This window comes from Quercus lobata, chromosome 2 (assembly GCF_001633185.2).
Source record: "Quercus lobata isolate SW786 chromosome 2, ValleyOak3.0 Primary Assembly, whole genome shotgun sequence".
NCBI classification, from domain to species: domain Eukaryota; kingdom Viridiplantae; phylum Streptophyta; class Magnoliopsida; order Fagales; family Fagaceae; genus Quercus; species Quercus lobata.
In genome coordinates this window covers 67,688,212-67,709,814 of record NC_044905.1, presented here as the reverse complement: position 1 = coordinate 67,709,814, position 21,603 = coordinate 67,688,212, and the positions used below count along the sequence as shown (strand labels likewise).

The window sequence follows — 21,603 nt, the reverse complement described above, 5'->3', positions numbered from 1 at the left end:
CGAGCGATGCAACCGATTCTAGTGTTTATTTGATACATCTCATCAGACAGATGGTCGAGATGACTACCAAAATTAGCACCCATGTGCTGAAACTGATCCATGATGTCAACATGAGAGACATCTGCCCTAGAGGAGGAAGAAGGGGTAGATGAAGAAGAGGGTCGAGGGGTAGGGGCTGCATCCATCGTCTCCACACAAGGCCGCTTCGTAGCCAACTGTGCTGCACTCCTCTGGATAGACTCCTTATTAATGGCACCTATGACATAGAAGAGAGAAGAGGGAAGAAAGGTGATGTGCATATGTGTGAGGATAAGTGTGATAGAGGAAGGAAAGATGAGCTTATCACGTGTAGTTATGTCTTGATAAACCTCTATAATAGACTCTATCATGTATGATGGAAAATCTATAAAGAGATCCTCCATGAGAGAAAGAAGAAAACAAGCACGAGGTTCAGTGATTGTGTTATAGTGTGACCGTGGAGTGAGAACAAAGGTCATCACCATATTAAGGATCCTTGGATCCTTAGCAAACTTGGTTGTGGAGAAATTTAGGGAACCTCCCCACAACATGGCCTTCTCACAAAATAGTGAGGCCAACTCGTCTCTAAAGATAGAAGAGAGATGCTCATGATTAGGGTAATCCTGATGATCCACCCTAGGGATGCGTAGTACCTCTGAAATGAAATCTGGGGTAACTACGATATGTGTAACACAGAGTACCATAGTAAACTGAGGCACAGAAGTATCGATGGCGTGCATATTGGAGTAAAACTCCTGTATGAACAAGTCGGGACACCTTGAGGGTTTCTCACATAGAGAAGCCCATCCCCAAAAGCGGAATGCACCAGGTAGAGGAGTGTCTGGAAAATCAGACAGAATGACTTGGCATTCTGAATGAATCGCCTGGTCAGAGAAGTTCTCGTCGAAATCCTTTTGGGCATTATGTAACATTCATAGTGTTACATTAAAGAATAATAAATTTGAATTACATTTACATATATATTCAAGTTTAGATGATTGAGTTTCATGTAAATATAATGAATACAAAATTGTAGAATAATTATAAAAATAAGATAAATAAAAAAAGCACTTAACATGAAATATGAGTGCATTTAAAATCTAAAGACATATCACATCAAATTGTAAGGCAATTATAAGATTACTTGTCATCAAAATCTAGGATCACTAAAACCACTCTTTACAAAATATTGGAGCCAATTAAAATCTAATTTGACTCTCGAGCTCATGCAACAACGCGGTATGAAATTATATTATTAAAAAAGCATTGAATACACCCCGCTACATGAGATATAGTGTGTAGGCCACATATATCAATAAGATATTATCAATAGGAATTCAGATAGCTGTCTTTCTCAAAAAAAAAAAAAAAAAAAGGAGAGAGATGGCCAGCTATATATAATATATATAGGCCAGTTGTGAAACCAATAATGCTCGCTCTCTCTCTCTCTCTATAAATATATATATATGTGAAACCAATAATGCTCGCTCTCTCTCTCTCTCTCTCTCTCTAAATATATATATATATATATATATATGTGTGAAATATAAAGTTGACTTTTACTGAAATAGTAGTGCCCATATACTCTTAATCGTCTATCTTCTCGTGGACTCAGATACAAACGCAATACTAGTTAGCAGAGAGAGAGAGAGAGAGAGATGGCCACTGCACATGTTCTAGTTATACCATTTCCAGCACAAGGCCATGTGAACCCCATGATGCTTTTGTCCAGAAAATTAGTGAAGTATGGTTTCAAAATCACATTTGTAAACACAGAAATCATCCACGAGCGTGTTGAGGGTGCATTGGATAGCCTCGTGGATTCAAACATTAATTTGGTGTCTATCCCAGATGGATTGGGTCCTGCGGATGACCGAAATGAGTTGGGCAAGTTATGTGAAGCTATGTTACACACCATGCCAGAGAAGCTTGAGGAGCTCATAAACAATATCAATGCTTCAAATGGTGACGATAAGATCAGTTGTATAGTGGCCGATGCTGGTATGGGGTGGGCCATTGAAGTTGGCAATAAGATGGGAATTAAAGGAGCTGTCTTCTGGTTTGCTGCAGCAGCTTCTCTTGCCTTGCAAGTCAGCATCCCAAGCTTGATTGATGATGGCATTATAGATTCTGATGGTAAGATTATTGATCTATTCCATCTTTATATTAGATTGTACATATATATATATATATATATATATGTATGCATTTTTTTTTTTTGTCCCATTTTTATGCATATATATTTAGTTCAAAGAATAAGTGCATTTACTGTTGGTAAAACTGGTAGCAAGGAAATTGAACCATCGTATTAAACTACGTGATTCATTAAATCATTCAAATAAATTACATAACTATTAAGTGGTTAATATAACTAAAAATATATGTAAATAATCTTTTGAAATGTCACGTAGTAGGTTGAGGGAATTTTTCGACAAACTAGTTTAGAGGAAAATTTATTTTATATATATATAGAAATTTAGTATCTATTTGGAAACAATTTATCTAACTTTTTACTAAAAGTATGATAGATAAAATATAAAAATCAAATAAAATAAGTAGGTGACTTTTATGGAACCCACAAATAGTAGAAAAAATAAGTAAAAGTTAAATAAAATAAGTAGGTGACTCATGTAAAACCTACAAATAGTAGGAAAAATAAAAAATAAGCTAGCTTATAAGTGCATTTGAAACAGACCCTTAATATATTATTCAAATCTTAAATTGACTAGAATCAAACTTAAGCTCAATTTAGCTATCACAAATAAGATTATGATTATTATGTTTGCACCTTTAGGTGAGATTAGAAGTAATGAACTTATATTAGAGTTATTTAACAGATTTGAGACTTAATTGACTCGCTAGGATTGTTCCTTAATGTATCTAATATAATTAATTTATTTGTACAATATATGTATATGTAGTTTTATTATCCATGTCATATATGAGATATTCTACGTTTACATATACCATTTTTCTACTCCACACATCAAAAGGGAAAAAATGGATAGTTAGTGTAGATAACGAATTTATATGAAGACTCATGATTCTTTTAGTACGTTGGCATCAAAAATTTTGGAACTCATTCAATAAAATTGGTTGATCTTGGTCAAAGAATTTTAATATGAGATTAGTAGTTCTTATAAGATGCCTCCATCCCAGCTCAACAAAACTGTCAAGACTCTAGTACAATCTACCACAGCAACCACAGCCATATCCACCTTGGGCATAAACACTTGTACATCGATAGTTAGATTAATTAGGACAAGTTTTATAGTGCTGTACATTATTAGCTGAGCTCCCTATGCTTAATGAATTGTACTTTGGCTAGGCAGAGGATGTTAGTTAGCTAATCTTGTTAACCAATCACAGCCATGTAAGGCAATGTGGTCGAGTGTAAAGGAATAATTCCCATTGTAAGCTGTTCATGTTTAATAATGTTGCTCAATTTCTCATTGAGATGCTAAAAGCTTTGCAGTTTGTAGCTCAAATGACACTTCCTAATGCTTTTAAAGGAGGCATTAGAGTTCAAATTCTCCCTCTCTTATTGTAACTAGCAAATTATCAAAAGAAAATTTTCTCATTGTGATACCAGCTTAGAGTTTGATTTCCTTGCAAGTATCATTGGGGCCTAGTTCCCTCGAGAACTATTATCTGAGTTGTTATTAGAACTATTGGGGTTCTTAACAAAAACTCATACAGTGGTACCCAACTTCTTGTGAACTATATTTTAATCGTACTTCGAAGTCTTTACTTAATGCCTCTTAGCTTTTACCATACATAAGCCAAACTCGTAACCCAAATCACATTGGTAATAGGCAAAGCAAACAAGATAATTCATCAAGGCAAGAATTGGTTTGTGGAAGAAATGGGAATTCCCCACCTTAACATTAGAACATTACCAAGTTATATGGTATTTCGTCATACTAATACATGTCATTGGAACAATTAGCAGTGGTGATGATCCAGTTAGTCAATTAATGGGAGTAGTGCTTGATTCTTTGTTTGGCATCGCAGGAATTCCAACCCAAAAACAGGTGATTCAACCACTCCCAGGCATGCCTGCCATGGACACAGCTTATATTTCTTGGTATCGTACAGGTGATTCAGCCTGTCAGAAGATTTTCTTCAAATATACCCAACAATATATGCAAAATTTGAAGTTCGCGGACTGGTGGCTTTGCAACACAGTTCATGAACTCGAGCCTGTAACATTTTCTTTGGCTCCAAAGCTTCTGCCGATTGGTCCATTGATGTCAAGCAAACACACTGAAGATTCGGTGGGACAATTTTGGCAAGTAGATCATTCTTGCCTAAACTGGCTTGATCAGCAACAACCCTGCTCAGTCGTGTATGTTGCCTTTGGTAGCTTTACAGTTTTTGACCCAACTCAATTCAAAGAGTTAGCTCTTGGTCTCGAGCTCACCAATAGACCTTTCCTCTGGGTGGTACGTCCGGATATCATCGATCAGTCAAGAAATGCATATACAAAAGAATTTCAAGGCACTCGTGGGAAGATCGTAGGTTGGGCACCTCAAACTAAGGTCTTAAATCACCCTGCCATTGCTTGTTTTATTAGCCATTGTGGTTGGAATTCTTTGATAGAAGGTGCAAGCAATGGGGTACCTTTCTTGTGCTGGCCCTACTTTGCTGACCAATTTCTTGACCGGATCTACATTTGTGATGTTTGGAAGGTTGGACTAGGATTTGAGCTAGATGAGAATGGAATTGTATTGCGGGAAGAAGTTAAGAGGAAGGTAGATCAACTACTTGGTGATGAAAGCATAAGAGCAAGATCTTTGGAGCTTAAGAAAATGTTGATGAATAATATAGCAGATAATGGTCAGTCTTCAAAGAATTTCAACAACTTCATCCAATGGCTAAAGGCATAATTCCGCATGTGTTATGCAGTAGAAGATGAGATCTCCTTCCATGAAGGATTTACATATGGAAGAAATCAAGAAATAGATATTCCTTTAATATTGACATCAGAGTGTATCTGAGGCAGCCTAAAGACTTGATATAAATGTAACTCATATCTTGATGCCCAGAAAAATAAAGTGTGGGAATGACTTCAATATACAAATTTGAGGTATAATCAAAATAAAATTGGTATGCTCAGAGAAGGAATGCTGTTAGCCTGCCATTAAATAGATTACTCCCTCGCGGTGATGCCATGGGTGCATCTCTTACACTACTTCTTATGCTACCTGTGCTTGTGTGTGGAGGGGATGCATGGAGTTGTCACCAATCATTGGAATTTTTTAGAGGTGTGATTAGTCACTCTTGAGTCTTTTTTTTTTTTTTTTTTTAAGTGGTTTTTCCTAAATTTGGTTCCTTTAAACCAAAACTGAAAGGAAACAAAACAAAACCAAAAAAAAAAAAAAAAAAATCATTTCTCATACCAAAAAATAGATCCGAAGGTTGGTTACAATTAGAAGAATCGAACTTGTGGATCCTACTTGTGAAGCCATTGGCTCTCTCTCCCCTGAATAAGTCCATAGGTCTGCTTATAAGTTATATCCTTGTTTTTCGTTATTGCTTTTTTTTTTTTTTCCTCCTATAATCGTGCGTATGTTGATTTTATGTACACAGCATGATTTTACTAGAATGATTTGACAATTGAATGCAATAAGTTCTATTCCTTAACATAAGAACAAGGCCAAGTTTAGAATTAAAAAATATTGGAAAAATTAAGTCTTCACTCTTCCTTATAAACTCTCTATAGCTAGAGTTATGATTGCAAATAAAGAGTAAAATTAGTTTTGAGGTAATTGATACAGTACGATTCACCCCAATTATAAAAGTTTTACATTTAAAAAAATTTTATTGATTGATTCGAAGGAACTAAAGTTTGATAAAATTTACTATTTTGTGACTATCCAAACCTCCAAATTATACTAGTTAACAATTTGCAATTTGAGAAACTATAACTATCTTTATTTATTGTATACATCATAATTTATACAATAACTTTCAACTAGAACTAGATAAAGATAAACTTAAACTTCCTAGAATTTACCAACAAAATAAATCATAACCAGTGGCGGATGATCAAAGGGACTAGAGGGGGCCTAGGCCCCCCCAAATATTTTGAAAAATATTATTTTTAATATATGATGTAATTATATTTACAAGTAGCTAATTGGGAAAATACAACTTGGCCCCCTTTATTTATTATTAAATTTCTTAATACTTTTTAGTGTAAGCATAGTCAACAAATAATTAAGTAATAATCTTCTCATAATATATGTCAAGAGTGATGATATATCTATATGTGTGTGTGTGTATCAGGTTGTGAATAGCATTAGTGTTTTTTTTTTTTTTTTTTGGTGTGTAAAATGTAATAATATCTTTCCAAATGTTTTTTTTTTATTGCATGTAATTTTTAATTGTTTTAACTACATATCTATAATTTATAATTGATTTAATTACAATACTTGGCTGCCAGCAAATTATTAAAAAAAACTAAGTTTTATTTAATATTTAAATAACTTATAAATTATAGGGTAAACAATATACAATTACATAGTATTCTTTTACATCTAAATAAATAAATAAATAGAAACATAAAATATAAAATGAATTCTTCAAAGCATTTTAAAGATAATGATAATGATACGAATTTTTTTCTTCTTCTTGAGTTTTTTGTTGTTTAGATATATGGTTTATGTTAATTGTGGCCCCCCCAAATAAAACTTCTTGGCTCCGCCACTGATCATAATTCATCTTTAAACTAACTTGCCTATAGAAAAAATAATCATAATCCCTATAGAAAAAATAATCATAATCTAATTTGATTATTTAAAGCAACCATAACAAGCTAAAACGTTACCTATTTAATACTTAAAAAAATAAGACACATAGCATATATATATAACCAAAGCTTGGAGAAAATCCAATTAGATTTTCTTAATTTTGCGCCTAGTACCCTATTTAATTTTTAATTTTGTGTTAAGTGAATTATTGAGTATAAAAATCAAAAAGTCCAAATCCAATTAGATTCTAAATTGGATTTTAATTGAAATCCAGTTTTCTATCACATGCCCAATTGTCCATATAAGATTTTAATTTATGGCAAGTGAATTATTGGGTACAAAAACCGAAGAATTTAAAACCAACTAAATTCTAAATCATATATGTATATATATATATATATATATAATAAGAAACCATTATATATTTTAAAAATGTATGGTTTAAAATAAGCTAATACAATGTATAATTTGAACTTCTTCTTTAAAAAAATGTATAATGTAAACTATATAATTGTGATTATTTTTAATTATATCTGTGCATATGCACGGGGCTACACACTAGTTAAAATAAAACAGTAACTTTCAGCTGATGTAAGTCTCAGCAAAATCAGCAAAGGTCCCTCGATTACAATCACCTCGAGCAAATTCAGCTATAAACCTTGCGACGGAGCTAGACTTGTCCACATGGGGGAGATGACCACAATCTGGTATTAAACGCATACTTGCATCCTGAAGTTCTAACTGCAGCCTCTGCATCATGTTAGGACCAGCAACTAGTAAAACAGTGTACCTTGCCCCAAGTGTAATAAAGGTTCAAGCTTACTTATAATAGCTTATAACCATTTCACTTTCAAAGTAGACTAACAAGATTTTTTTTCAGTTTCATGTTGCTGATCGGGTGGTTGGTGGTCATATAATCCAGTTACATTCAAGTTATTCCCCAACTGAACTACTAAACATCAACCGTAATCACATACCAAGTGTGACTAGAATTAAGTGGGACTATATGGAAACTAGGTAAAGTGTAATTTATACGAAATAAATTAAAATTTTGAAGCAAATATTCAAAGAAAGAGACTGCAAAATGCATCTCATGACTTGTTGCTACTTGGTGGCAGATTCACTTGAGAGATAGAGAAAGAGAGATACTCACCCTTTCATTATGAAAAATACCCTTTAAGCAGGCACATTGAATTAATTTAAGTATTTTCTATGCATAATTCTTCATGAACTATGCAGTGAAGCCCTGGTGACTTCCCTGCCAACCGTTATGCTTAGCAGCAAGTCAAAGACACAGAACATGATTTATTTGTCTGAAGTTTAAAATGCTGAGTGGCTGAGCTATTCAAGTGAATGGGAGCCCTATGGAGTAGCCAGACACGTCAAAACGCTTCCAAGTACATCAATAGCACCTATTTTGATCTAAGTTAGTCTAAACGGGCGCTGTTGACACCAAATGCAAAGTATAGCACATTATTTTGAAGATTTTGGTTGCTTCTCTTTCTCGAAGTTTTGTTGAAGGTAATTGTTGAAACAGAGTTTTAGCCTAACAGCCATTGCATTAAAGTTTATAGGGAGAAAAGCTTTTGCAAAGCAACTTTTTTCTTCTCATGCACAAAATTATTTATACATTTGTTTTAGATAAATTAGTGTAAGGTTGAATTTTATCAACCATCTTATTGGTTTTATTCCATGTCAAATTTGCTTGTATTTTAGCAATTAGTAACCCTGTATTTAGGTGGGAATCATGTAAGGGTAGTGAGTGAGAAAGTGTGAAGAAATGCTCAAGATTGTGCAACGATGCAGAGACTCGCAGCTGGGACTCGCGGCTGACTAGCGACTGGCAAGCCACCAACTGCAGCACACGTGTGAAGTGTGCAGGGGAGCTGAAGAGTCATGCCAGCTGTTGCACTACAGGACAAAAGTCCCAAGCTGGCCAGGCCGTTAGCTCGCAACTTGAACTCGCGTCTTAGTCCAGTCGCGAGGCCAAGTCGCCAAACCACTCTGTTTGGGAAAAACTGACTCTTCGCATTCCTTTCTCACCCCACTATATATAGACCCTTATACCCAAGAAATATAAAGAGTTTCCAGAGAGAATTTTGAGAGAGAAACCCTAGAGAAAAACAAGATTGATTCATCCCCAATCTTCACATAGAGACTCTTCAAAACCTTTTCTCACCATACTCATATCTGTGAGAATGTCATTTGGTATTTGGGAAGCAGTTAAGAATGGACCAATTTCATATTGGTTGATGCTATGGTCAAGTAGCGGAATCGGGGTAGTTAAAGAAGAAATAGGTTCGGCGTAACCTCGTTGGAGTAGGAGCTTGGAGGGCTTAGGTACATTCGGTAGATTAGACTTGGAGAATCTTCTGCTATTACCAAAACCTTTTCTCACCATACCTATATCTGTGAGAATGCCATTTGGTGTTTGGGAAGCAGTTAAGAAGGGACTAATTTCATATTCGTTGATGCTATGGTCAAGTAGCAGAATCCGGGAAGTTAAAGAAAAAATAGATTCGGCGTAACCTCGTTGGAGTAGGAGCTTAGAGGGCTTAAGTACATTGGGTAGATTAGGCTTGGAGAATCTTCTGCTATTCATGTATCCCAACTAAATTCTTTAGTAGATTATTTACCGCTTGGAGAGTAGCGGATTGGTTTTACGCCGAAGGCTTCGGTTTCCTCTTCGATAACACATCGTGTGTTGTCCTTGTGTTTGTATCTCTCTTCACTTAATCTTTTCCATTTAATTTCTGCTGTGAATGTGATTTTATTTGATTTAGATTGTTTATCAATTTTGTTTTAAGGTTATGTTCATATTCCACACATTAATTATTTGACATTAAGCTTGAATTGGTTATTTGTAAATTTGGGGTCTAAACATTTATAGTGTTTTATACACTAATTGAACTTACAATTAGTTTAAATAATTATAATAATAATAATAATGAAAAGAAGCTAAAAGCATTAGGCCAACATTAGTCTGTATTTAAATTTTTGGGCTAATAGAAACAAGTGCTTCTTGATTATCAAAAAGAAGACAGAAATGCACTAGTGGCTGACATTTTTTTTTTTTTTTATATTTTACCAGATAACAATGGTAGCTGACAAATTAGGGGCAGTTTTAAGATCAAAGGACATTGGTGGTCTTTTGGTTTTAAAATGATAGGAAAATTTTAAGATGCAAGTCCATTCCACAAAGAAATTCTATTTTATGATTTCATATGTAAAAAGGCTGAAAGCTAAAACTAACCACTGCTTGCTTGTAGTTGACTATCTGATCGCGCTCACTGCAAATGATTAGTGCTTTCTGCTTTAACTGTAAAATAAAAATATAGACAGCATGTTAACACAACTGTGTAATTTGTTTTTGTTCCTGAAGCTGTCATAAATTGAATTTGTTTGAAGGCACAGTATCGACCTTCTAATCATCCCTTTACCAAAAATATAACTTGACTAGAACATTTACCCTCTATTTGGTTCTGAGAAGTAATGAAGAAAAGAGAAGGCTTTTAAATTCTTAGGAACAAGCACAACTCAGAAGTTTCTTTCCTAACCTTATACCTTTCCAAGAACCACTTGCCAACTGATTAAAAACAGAAATTAATGGGAGCTGTTTAATGCCTGTCAGGCCTTAAGAGGGATGTGCTACTTAAGATGTACATATCTATACCTGTTTTATTTGGGCAATAACATTGTAGCCCCCGCTAATCATAAAATTGACGGTTGCATCTTCCCACCAAGGAAGCAGACAGTGTAAGCGTCCCACCTGCTCGTAATACGGGAACATGACCACCAGTACATTAAAGATATACAAATTAGCCAGGAGAAAATTTATTATTGCATTAGTTCTCAATTTTTATTAGTGTAAGAGCAACAAAACAAAAAGGGAATCTCATCACTGTTGATTGAAAAAAGAGAATAATCTTACATTTGTCCAATCCAAGCTTGTAGCTAAGGAAATGCCATTGAAGGCCAATGTATTTGCATAAAGGCGTAATGGGAAGCTTTTCAATAAAGAAACCTGATGCATATAAATAAGAAAAGGATAAGCTCTTTAATATTTTGGATGATTGAATAAAGATGGTTTCCATTATTAAGCTAAATAATTTCCTGTAATGATGTGCCCAGTGTCCACAGCAAATCAGGAAACTGTTATGTTTATGGTGTCCTTGAACTAAAAAGTAATGACAAAGCAATAGAACAATAGAACACAAACAATTAAATAGTTAACAAAGAGTATGACTTCAAATAGAATAGAATGGTGGAAAAAAATACATGTGGTCAACACTGACTAATTTGTTGAGGATTCATTGCCGACCCCAAAATAAGGGACTAAGACATGTTAATGTTTTTGTAATTATAGCTACGTCTATTCTTTTCAACATTTTTTTTTTCATTAACAAGTGAAGTGAAGGGGATTCAAATTTAGGTTCTCCACATAAGGGGGACTAGGCAATGCTATTGAGACACAAAGCTCTTGGCCGTGATTTGTATTTTTTCTTTCCCTTTACTAAATATATTCTCTCCCTTTTTTGTGTTCTTTTATTGCAATTCCTTTTACTTGTTTACAATATTTGTTTCCTTTTTATTAAAACTAGTCATAAACTCACGTGATGCTCGGGAATATTTTTAATGATCATTTTATGGTTAAAGTTATTTTAAAGTAAAAAACTTATAATAATAATAATTCAATAAGGATCATTTTGTGAATCACTAAAAGAAAATTCTTACCAAATAAGTTAATAAAGTACCATTACTAAAAAAAATAACCAAAGATATATAACGTTAACTTATTAAATTATTCAAAAAAGATTTGTCAAGAAATCATTTAAATCAGCCTTCATATATATATATATATATATATATGCCCTAGAAACTTCATAATCAAATAGTGTAGAGTAAACATGGTTTTACAAAAACAATGAATTTAAATTGACATAAAAAATGTAGAAAATGAAAAGAAGACAAATCTTAGTGTAAATTTTTGTGTAGTTGAATATTACTCCTATACTTGTAGACTCCATGTTATGGTATGTTGATTTGTTCATATATATTTAGATGAGTAAGAATGTAACTATTATTTGAATGTTTATTGTGATTTATTGATACTAAGTAATAAAAAAAAATTAAAACCTAAATTTTTTTTCCTAATATAATGGAGTAGAAGACAATTGATTGTAATTTAAAGTAATTAAAAAAATAGAGAACATACTCATATATTCATATGTTTGTATTACCTAGGCAAACAAAGAGTCATTCTTATAGTGTTTGATGACTTCTATATTCAGTGAACTGTTTTAGATAGGAATTTGATTATTGCGCTAGAGTCACAAAATTTTTAGATAGTTTATTTTGTTTAGACAAAGATGATGTGGATAATGAAAATAAAGAATATTTGTAATATAAGTATATTATTTACCTTGTCATTTTTTTGGTGTGACGCACCCCAATGTGAAGTATATGTTATGCAAATCTTTATTCTTTATTTCAAATTCTAAAATCCAAATGGTAAAGGGGGAAAAACTAACAACTACTAGAACATGTTAACGAAGAAAGGATAATGAATCAAAATTAGAATCAAAATTATTGTTGTCTAATATTCTTTTTACCATATTCATTGCTACAATAAATCCAATAAAACACACATTAGGAATTTTTCATAGCATTGAAAACCCATTTATGAATGAAGTTTACTAATATAATAGTAATCTTCAACATTTGTTCTTCCTACTTGTTCTTCTACATGACCATCTTTGTTTTGTTTTGTTTTTTTTTTTTTTTTTTTTTGAATAATTTTTAGTCATTTTATCAAACACATGGAAACATAGAATTGCAAATCTTACGTTTCATTTAGCATCGAAATAGAGAGCAAACCATTTTGCTTGACGGAAAATCATAGTAAAAGAGACATAAAAATAAAAAATAAAAACACATAATACTGTAATATATAAATCAGACTTGAATATTACTCCTATACTTGTGGACTCCATGTTATAGTATGTTGATTTGTTCATATATATCTAGATGAGTAAGAAAGTAACTATTATTTGAATGATTATTGTGATTTATTGATACTAAGTAATAATAAAAAAATGATTAAAACCTAAATTCTTTTTTCTAATATAATGGAGGAGAAGACAATTGATTGTAATTTAAAGTAATTAAAAAAATAGAGAACATGCTCATATATTCATACGTTTGTATTACCTAGGCAAACAAAGAGTCATCCTTATCATGTTTGATGACTTCTATATTTAGTGAACCGTTTTAGACAAGAATTTTATTATTATTATTATTATTATTATTATTATTATGAGTTGGGTTCAAGTTACACCCGGTGTAACTCTAAGCAATGTTACACCACCCAATATTTTTTAATTGGATGCGAATATTGACAAATCCACCGTTAGATTACATTATCTTCATATATTCTTCATGCTTGCAAAATTTCAAGGAAATCAAAAATTAATAACTATGTCATCAATCAATTGTTAAAATTCAAATTTTTGTAGTTTAAAATAATGCATAAAAGATGAGTATAAGGATCAAATGGTAAATAGCATCCGATTTATATGAAAATTGGCATGCATGTTAAGAACATATAGAATATGTAATTCAACGGTTGGATTTTCAAAATATTAATACAATAATAAGTTACTAGATGGTGTAACACTGCTTAGAATTACACCAGGTGTAACTTGAACCCAACTCTATTATTATTCTTATTATTATAGTCACAAAATTTTTAGATAGTTTATTCTATTTTGACAAAGATGATGTGGATAATGAAAATAAAAATTATTTGTAATTTAAGTATATTATATGTCTTGTTATTTTTTTGGTGCGACACACCTCAATATGAAGTGCACGTTATGCAAATCTTTATTCTTTATTTCAAACTAGATGATGTCCCGTGCGATGCACAGACTATTTTACAATTTCTTTTGAAATCATTTATATATATATATATATATATATTAAGACCTACATATAGTACTTATTTTGTTATATAATATTTATATTTGCTCACAATATTATTGAATACTTTAAAACTTGATTTTCTTAATTCATATTTTATTAAAAAATTTGTATAACACTGTAAGACTATAACATATTATAATATTTACCGTTAAAATTAATTAGATTTTTTTTTTTAACTAATTAAATGATTTTGAAATCTATAAATAAGAATTTAAAGCATAAAATATTTATATATTCTAAAATTACATAAATTTAAGCAACTTACCAAACACTTCATCAACCACTCTATTCTCACAACAAAATATGGAGACCTCAATCGCAAACACCCAATTTATTATCTCAATAAAATTAAGGAAATCATTTTTAAGTATCAACATAAAGAGAACGTAATTAAATAAAGAGAAAGTAGCTAAAAACACATCAATTTATCAAAATTTAATTGTTTTTAGTTGGACTCCCATATCCTTTAAAAAAAAGTGAAAAATACTTTGAAATCATCATCAATTTTTATTTTTATTACTATGGCTCATACCGCACAAAACAACAATAAATTAATTAATTAATTAATTAAAATTAAAACCTACAAAGAAACCTACAAATTATGAGTTATAAAACAAATAATCAATTAGAATGTTTTTCTTTTTCTTTTTCTTTAGTTCTAAAATAAAATACATTTATAACTTTCCCAAACCAAAATCTCAAACACCCAAAGACTTAAAGCAAATCACAACCTTCACAAAATCCATAACATCCGACTTCAACATCAACCACTCTATTCTCACAACAAAATATGGAGACCTCAATCGCAAACACCCAATTCACTATCTCAATGAAATTAAGGAAATCATTTTTAAGTATCAACATAAAGAGAATGTAAATAAAGAGAAATTGGCTAAAAACACATCAATTTATCAAAATTTAATTGTTTTTAGTTGGTTTCCCATATCCTTTTAAAAAAAGCAGAAAATACTTTGAAATCATCATCAATTTTTATTTTTATTACTATGGCTCATACCGCACAAAACAATAGTTTAAAAATAAAAAAATAACAAAAATAGAAAAATAAACCCTACAAATTATGAGTTATAACACAAAATAAAAAATAGTTAACTACATAAATAATCAATTAGAAAGTTTTTTTTTTTTCTTTAGTTCTAAAACAAAATACATTTATTACTTTCCCAAACCAAAATCTCAAACACCCAAAGACTCAAAGCAAATCACAACCTTCACAAAATCCACAACATCCAACTTCAACATCAAAACCGTAAGCTACCATCACTAAATAAAAAATGCAATCCCCCTTCTTTGGTCATAGCCTACTCACACGAGTTAGAATCAAATGGTACCACAATGTTGAAGTTATGTACGTGTCTTTGAAAGGCTGAAGTTTTTGTCTAACTGTATTTGAGATGAGATAGCATAAACGGTTGTTGTGGGAATGTGTATATTAAGGAGTAGAAGTGAAAAGAATGAATAGAAATGCAAAGAGTTTTTTTATGTGTGAGAAAGAGGAAAAATCTTGAAACATTGAACCAAATAAAAGAAATAATAGTCTTAAAACATTGAATAAAAAATGTAATAAAAAGTAGTCTTGAAACATTTAAACCAAAAGAAATAAAGAGTCCTTATTTTTAAATTTGTTCTTATCTCTAACGTGATTTAAGAATATTTCAATTCTCTTCATAGAATGCGCCACATGGCAAAACCTCATATTTTCCCGCATGAAGTCTCCACTTTTATATATATATATTGTTTGATTGATGATTCTGAAATCCAAGTGATAAAGGGGGAAAAAAAACCAACAACTGCTAGAAAATGTTAATGGAGAAGAGGATAATGAATCAAAATTATTGTTGCCTAATATTCTTTTTAGTTTTTACTATATTCATTACTATAATAAATCCAATGAAACACACCTTAGGATTTTTTCATAGCGTTGAAAACTCATTTATGAATGAAGTTTACTAACATAATAGTATTCTTCAACATTTGTTCTTCTACATGACCATCTTTTTTTTTTTTTTTTAAATCCTTTTCGTTGTCATTTTATCAAACACGTGGAAACATAGAATCCCAAATTTTGGGATTACATTTAGCATTGAAATAGAGAGCAAGCCATTTTGATTGACAGCAAATCATAGTAAAAGAGACATAAAAATAAAAAATAAAAACACATAATACTCTAATATATAAATCAGACTTGACATACAGTATGATTTTAAGGAACAAAGCGATATACCCACTCAAGAATATAGGATTACTGCTTTGAAATGAGCTCTTTTTTGGCAGGAGCTAAATTTAAAACCATTCATCTTCCAGTTATGAGAGATAGAGGGCATCTAATGGTTTATATATCATTTCTTTGATTTTATAGAGATGGTGATGGCTACTGAACAGGTATGAACTAGTTGGATTCAATGAGAAGATGAAGAGCCAAGATAGGAGGAGAGGGAGAGTCTACAGCATTAAAGAGCATGGGAAGTTGAAAGGAATGGAGAGAGGGGAGTTAGGGTTGTTATGGAAGTTGAAGTGAAAATTGTGGAATCATTAAAAAACTAAGGGTACGTTTGGTATACTGAATGTAGATTACATTAGGAATAATAATCTTTATTACTGGAAATAGAAGACATTGTAATGGATATCCATAAATTTGGTTGTTACATATGGAAAGTTTGTAAAAGATAACGTATAAGAAAACTCTATATTTTTGAAAATATGTTGATTTTAAAAACTATTATATGCACTAAAGAATAGCTATTACATCAATTTTAAAGATGAATATTTATTCTTCAATTTAAAGAATAATTATCAAATGTAATAACTAATCCATGTAATAAAGATACAACCAAATGGCCAAATTGCTATTACACATGAATAATTATTCCATTACAGAAGTTATTACAGCATACCAAACATACCCTAATAGAAAAAGAATGGAAATAAAATAATTTAATTTATTACTAGAAAGAAAGTAATGACATGGCCGCTGATGTGACTCAACGTGAGCATAATAATAATAAATGTTATACTTCAGCTTTTAGTATTATATAGAATGGGCAAGAATTAGGCAGTACTTAGGTGCTGTTCTTTAAGTTTCCCTTTTAAGATTTTGTCATGTAAATTTTTTCTCATGGGATGAAAGTGTATTTTTTAATTAAGTAGTTACATGGCTGAATCTTAAAAGGAGAACCTAAGAAACAGCACCTAAGGTACTATACCTAAATTGTGTCCATATAGAATATAGATTATTCTTTTCTTTTTTCAAAGATTTTTTTTTGCTTTTGCAGTATCTTTTACATGTTTACAATACTTGCATGCAACGAACACATTTTCTCAAGCATTTCAATTTTACTAATTTGGGAGCAGAAACATATTTCAGAAAATTGCATATGAATCCTTTTGCATTTCAAGAGTGGTATGTGACCTCTCTTCTGTGATAGAGAAGGAAATATCTGGTCAACTTCCATCTGTTTCATTTAAGAACTCTAGTAAAAAAAGAAATACAATCTAGGTGGTGCAAACACAAGATTGATGCAAATTGATTCCAATGGTCCAGATTGTTTCTAATTTGATGTTGAGCTATTATGAGATTTTATTCTATTTTCAGTTTTTAACCTAATAAAGTACTAGAACCTAAAATGAAAGACAATTGACCAATAAATATACAATTGACTTGCAAAATAAAATAATAGATTTCTCTTTGAGCCTCCCGCATTGCTGCATCAAATACTTTTGTAATACTGAAGAGGCATTGCGGATTGTGAAGTTCCATGGTTACAAATTTCAATGGATATATTTTGAAAAAGTAAAAAGAAGGGATGAGGATAACTAGAATATTGCAACTAAGACAAGATAAATGGTCTCTTGGGCTGTGAAGAATATCAGCATTCACTGCCTGTTAAGCCTCTTGACATGTATGAGCAGATTCACATATTGTATGCATATATAATACCTTAACTACATGATATGCTCTTCTGAAAATCAATAAACTTTATGATCCAAATATGACAGTCACTATGGAGCACTGTTTTTAACAATATTATTGGATTTGGTGACTCACCCCAGCGTATGCTAACATTCTAGGTAACCTGGATAGGTTTCCTGTGCCTTCTGCATATACACTTGCATTAATTAAAACCAGCTTTTCTACCTGTAAATTTGAGAGGGAATGTCATAAGCACAGCCATTGTTGGCTAAGTAACCTAAATATAGGGTCAGACCAAAGAAGAAATAGGAGCAAGAGCAAAAGCTAGAGAATGAGAGCAGCAACTTTAATAGACCAGATATTCTAAACTCCATATTGCCTCCATGTCAGCTAGAAGTCTGTTCATGTTCTTATCTTATATTTGTGAATATGCAAGTACATTAGTAGGAATTCATTCAAGTTAAAATGAATTACATAAAGTACAATCCGATTAAAAGGGCTAAGGTTTTCAGCTTTTTGCTAGAAAGAGCTCAATGCCTCCCTAGTTCAGCACCTTGTTAACAAAATAAAATACCAATGTAGCAATGAGTGTGGGGACCCAATAGTTTTGGTCTTCAATTTGGAAGCATATCAGTTTTCAACTCACAATCTGCACAGAAAAGGTTGATCCACTCTCAACCATTACCCTCCCATTCCACATATTGGAGAGGAATTTGCCATCCCAAACTTTATAGACTTACTCATTGTTTATTACTGCAGAAAATGAGAGAACTTTTTTTACTCAGTTCAAACTAGACCTTGTCATTCTGATTCCTGATTTCTTCTGCATTGAATTTTAATTAAGCATAGCTTAAAATTTCCCAAAGCTCCATGGAAATTTGAAATGTTTAATGGAAGTGCCTGAATAGGATGGTCTATGGTATAATAAGCCCAAAGAGGTACCACACCTCCTGAAGCAAAGGTTACTAGTATAAATCTGCCCTTCCCCTTCTTCTTGCACCCAAACTCACTCACCCCCCCCCCCCCCAAACCCCCTCCAAAATCAAAATTCAAATATATTGCATTGTATAATAAAAACAGCTGAGACAGTTGAATGTCAAAATATCGAAAGGGAAATATGTGATTCTCAAACATTACAGCGCCTGTGGTTTAATAACAAGAGCAGTTGGAGGGAAATAATTACAGCTTCTGGATGATTCTCTGCAAAGTCAATTGCAACAGCAGCACCAAGGCTTGGTCCAACCAGTATCATTGGTCTTTTGATGTAGGACTTCCAAAGCTAGAATGTAAAAACGGTTAAATTAACATTCTCAAGTACTGAAATTCAATTCCAATTACCACTATCAATTGTGAAAATTCAATTTTACTGAGAAGTGAAGTCACTAATGTAACATATCCTCATTTGAAAAATCATCAAAAATAATTTTCAAGCCGAAATACTAATCAAAAGACTCAATGGTCAAGAGCATATTATATATGACAATATGGAGAATAGAGATAAAAAGATTTTTCTGCTGATATACAGCCAAGCCAAGTGACAGAAGCAGAGTTTACAAAATCCAAGAGTAAAAGATTTACTTGACAATACCTGATAGAGGTGGTAACGCTTGGATGCCACGTTACATGGTGGAAGCCTTTCTAGTAAGGGCAGGCATCAAAAAGGGAAGATTATTAAAGAGCATGCTATAAGTTAAATCAAGAAAATACAAGAGCAAAGGCAGGTGAACCAACCTAAATCAGAGAAGCCCCACCCAAGAACATCAATGGCCCAAGCCTCCAAACCAGCCTCTTCAAGCAAGGGGTATGTGCACCTCCATTCTAAACATGAACTGAAATACACAAAATAATCATGACAGAAAAAAAAAAAAAAGTGAAAAAAAAAATAAAATTCATCAGATGAAATATGTTACAGCCATGGCACGACTTGCATTTAATTTCAAACCTGTCAAAGCAATGGAGGAGAACCACTGGATTGATGTCACTCTGTATAAGCGGTTTCACACAACTACTCATTATACAACTCTCAGAGAACCCAACCTGCAATTATAACAGGCATGCCACATAAGTCTCCGAATATGAAGTACGCCAAGAGTCTCATCAATTTAAAGTCAAAAAGTAAACAATGTCACAAAATTGGAACTTTGTGAATGAGAAACCTCATAAGTAGATTTCCCATCAAACATCTCACAGTAATGTCATCCAAAACTTCAGCCAATCTAGTCAATGTTTCTTAAGTCCACGTTGTAAATATCAGATAGCCAACTCCAGAGATCACCACCCATGATTGACCAATCCCGAGAATTCCACCTCTCAAAATGGCTGAGAAGTACCACGGCTAAAAGACCATTTGCAAGGCTACTATTGAGTATTAAGTTTTTTTTCTCTTCTTTCTTTTTGATAATCAAGTATTAAGATTTTAAATAGACATGAAGGTGGATTCCACAGCAAGAGAGTGATTGGGACACAACTACTTTCTTTTCTTTTTTTCAGAGCTTGCAAAAATGGTAAACCAATCACAAGAAGTCACACATATTAAAACCATCTGCACTAGTGAGGGAAAAAAAAAAGTTTCAGTTGACTACAGAGACTGTAAAAATACAATTATTCTGCTGGATTTTCATGACATTGAACTACTCATCTTGGTATGTTAAATTACCGACCCTAAACTTCCCCTTAATAAGTGGGGGCCCAACAAGTAGGAATTTAACATTTTAAATGGGAGGTAGAGTAAAGCTAGGGATCAAACTTAAGATCTCCTGCTTTGATACTATGTTAAATTACCGATTGTCCCAACAACTTAAACTATTAGAAAGTGGTGAATTTAATCACTTAACCATAAGCCTAACATGTTAAAATAATTTTTATTATGGATGCTCTTATTATATTACTTATACTTAACACACATGAATTAATACGAAAAAAAAACCATCAGGACAAATATATATAAATTGATCATCCACCCAAGACCAAGAGAAAAAACTTGATCTCAATACTAAGTACAGTTCCAGTTCCATGGTCCTGTAATGTAATGTAATATGGAAATAAAAGGAATACATACTTTTACAGGGAGTCTCTCTATTCGCTGAGCCAAAGAACGAGCAAATGGGTCTTTGATTTTCTCAACCTCCTTAGGAAGAAATGAGGGAAACCCACCAGCAGAACCAGTGTCAGCACCAGTTTTATTACAACCCAAAAGTACCCTTACGCTTCCACGTTTCTTTGCCACGGTCATCCCCATTAATGGTGGTGGTAGTGGTGAAGACCCCAACTTGACAGCCATGATCATAATGGGATATCAGAGAGTGAAGTAGTAGACTAGTGGTACTTCTTTTCAGAGATATTTTGGTAGGAGTGGTGTTTATTTTTTTAATGAACGTACGAGTGGTGTTTAGAAGTACACATACATTCCTGGGACATGTTATGGCATTTACTTCATGTGATGCAGGTGGACGCAAACATCAGACATTAACACCAGTACTTATTATGGGAGAAAAATTCAAGCGCGTTGAAAGTTGAAAGAAAGCTGCATTTTCTATTTTCAGATTCATGGGAACTAATTGTGTTTTCAATCATTCATTACCTTTTAAAGTGTCTAAAAGGATGGCATTCAACCACGTTTTCAGTCGACCCCACTTCAGCAAGTTACAGTGGATGGTCTTAGAAAAATGGAAAATGCACTGTAGTGTAAAAGTTCGATGAGTACAAAATGAATTATGAATTCCATTTAAATATTAATTAGTTGGTGCTATTATGTTTGAAAATTAAATATATTAGGTGTGATTAAAAAACAGAGGAAATGTAAAAACTATTATGATTGCTATAATTCAGGATAGGAATATATTGCTTGAATAATCTTTAAAATATGTAATTATTATGGAGTCTTATGACTAACTTAGTCGCATAATTATTTTCTATATT

At 32.3% G+C, this 21,603-nt stretch overlaps 2 protein-coding genes across 2 annotated transcripts; one reads left to right on the top strand and one right to left on the bottom strand.

The window, feature by feature from the left end:
• Positions 1-1,589: 1,589 nt before the first annotated feature.
• Positions 1,590-5,302, top strand: LOC115976297 (UDP-glycosyltransferase 83A1-like). Its single transcript, XM_031097495.1, has 2 exons — positions 1,590-2,154; positions 4,033-5,302. Exons 1-2 carry the CDS (start codon positions 1,677-1,679, stop codon positions 4,905-4,907), a joined length of 1,353 nt encoding a protein of 450 aa, XP_030953355.1. The 5' UTR covers positions 1,590-1,676; the 3' UTR covers positions 4,908-5,302.
• A 1,313-nt stretch (positions 5,303-6,615) lies between these two features.
• Positions 6,616-21,250, bottom strand: LOC115968929. Its single transcript, XM_031088475.1, has 11 exons — positions 20,744-21,250; positions 19,628-19,722; positions 19,417-19,514; positions 19,274-19,323; positions 18,869-18,964; positions 17,821-17,910; positions 10,705-10,797; positions 10,447-10,542; positions 10,027-10,092; positions 7,360-7,523; positions 6,616-6,814 (listed from the first exon to the last, which is right to left on the bottom strand). Exons 1-11 carry the CDS (start codon positions 20,969-20,971, stop codon positions 6,616-6,618), a joined length of 1,275 nt encoding a protein of 424 aa, XP_030944335.1. The 5' UTR covers positions 20,972-21,250.
• Between the last annotated feature and the right edge of the window lie 353 nt (positions 21,251-21,603).

Bases quoted from the DNA above. Each gene is read 5' to 3' on its own strand.
- LOC115976297 (XM_031097495.1), top strand. From the start codon at position 1,677: ATGGCCACTGCACATGTTCTAGTTATACCATTTCCAGCACAAGGCCAT. The intron at 2,155-4,032 runs GTAAGATTATTG...TTGGCATCGCAG, and splicing joins TGGCATTATAGATTCTGATG to GAATTCCAACCCAAAAACAG.
- LOC115968929 (XM_031088475.1), bottom strand. From the start codon at position 20,971: ATGATCATGGCTGTCAAGTTGGGGTCTTCACCACTACCACCACCATTA. The intron at 19,515-19,627 runs GTTTGAAATTAA...TGTGTATTTCAG, and splicing joins CTCCTCCATTGCTTTGACAG to TTCATGTTTAGAATGGAGGT. The intron at 7,524-10,026 runs GTTAGTTTTAGC...AACATGATGCAG, and splicing joins TCAACTACAAGCAAGCAGTG to AGGCTGCAGTTAGAACTTCA.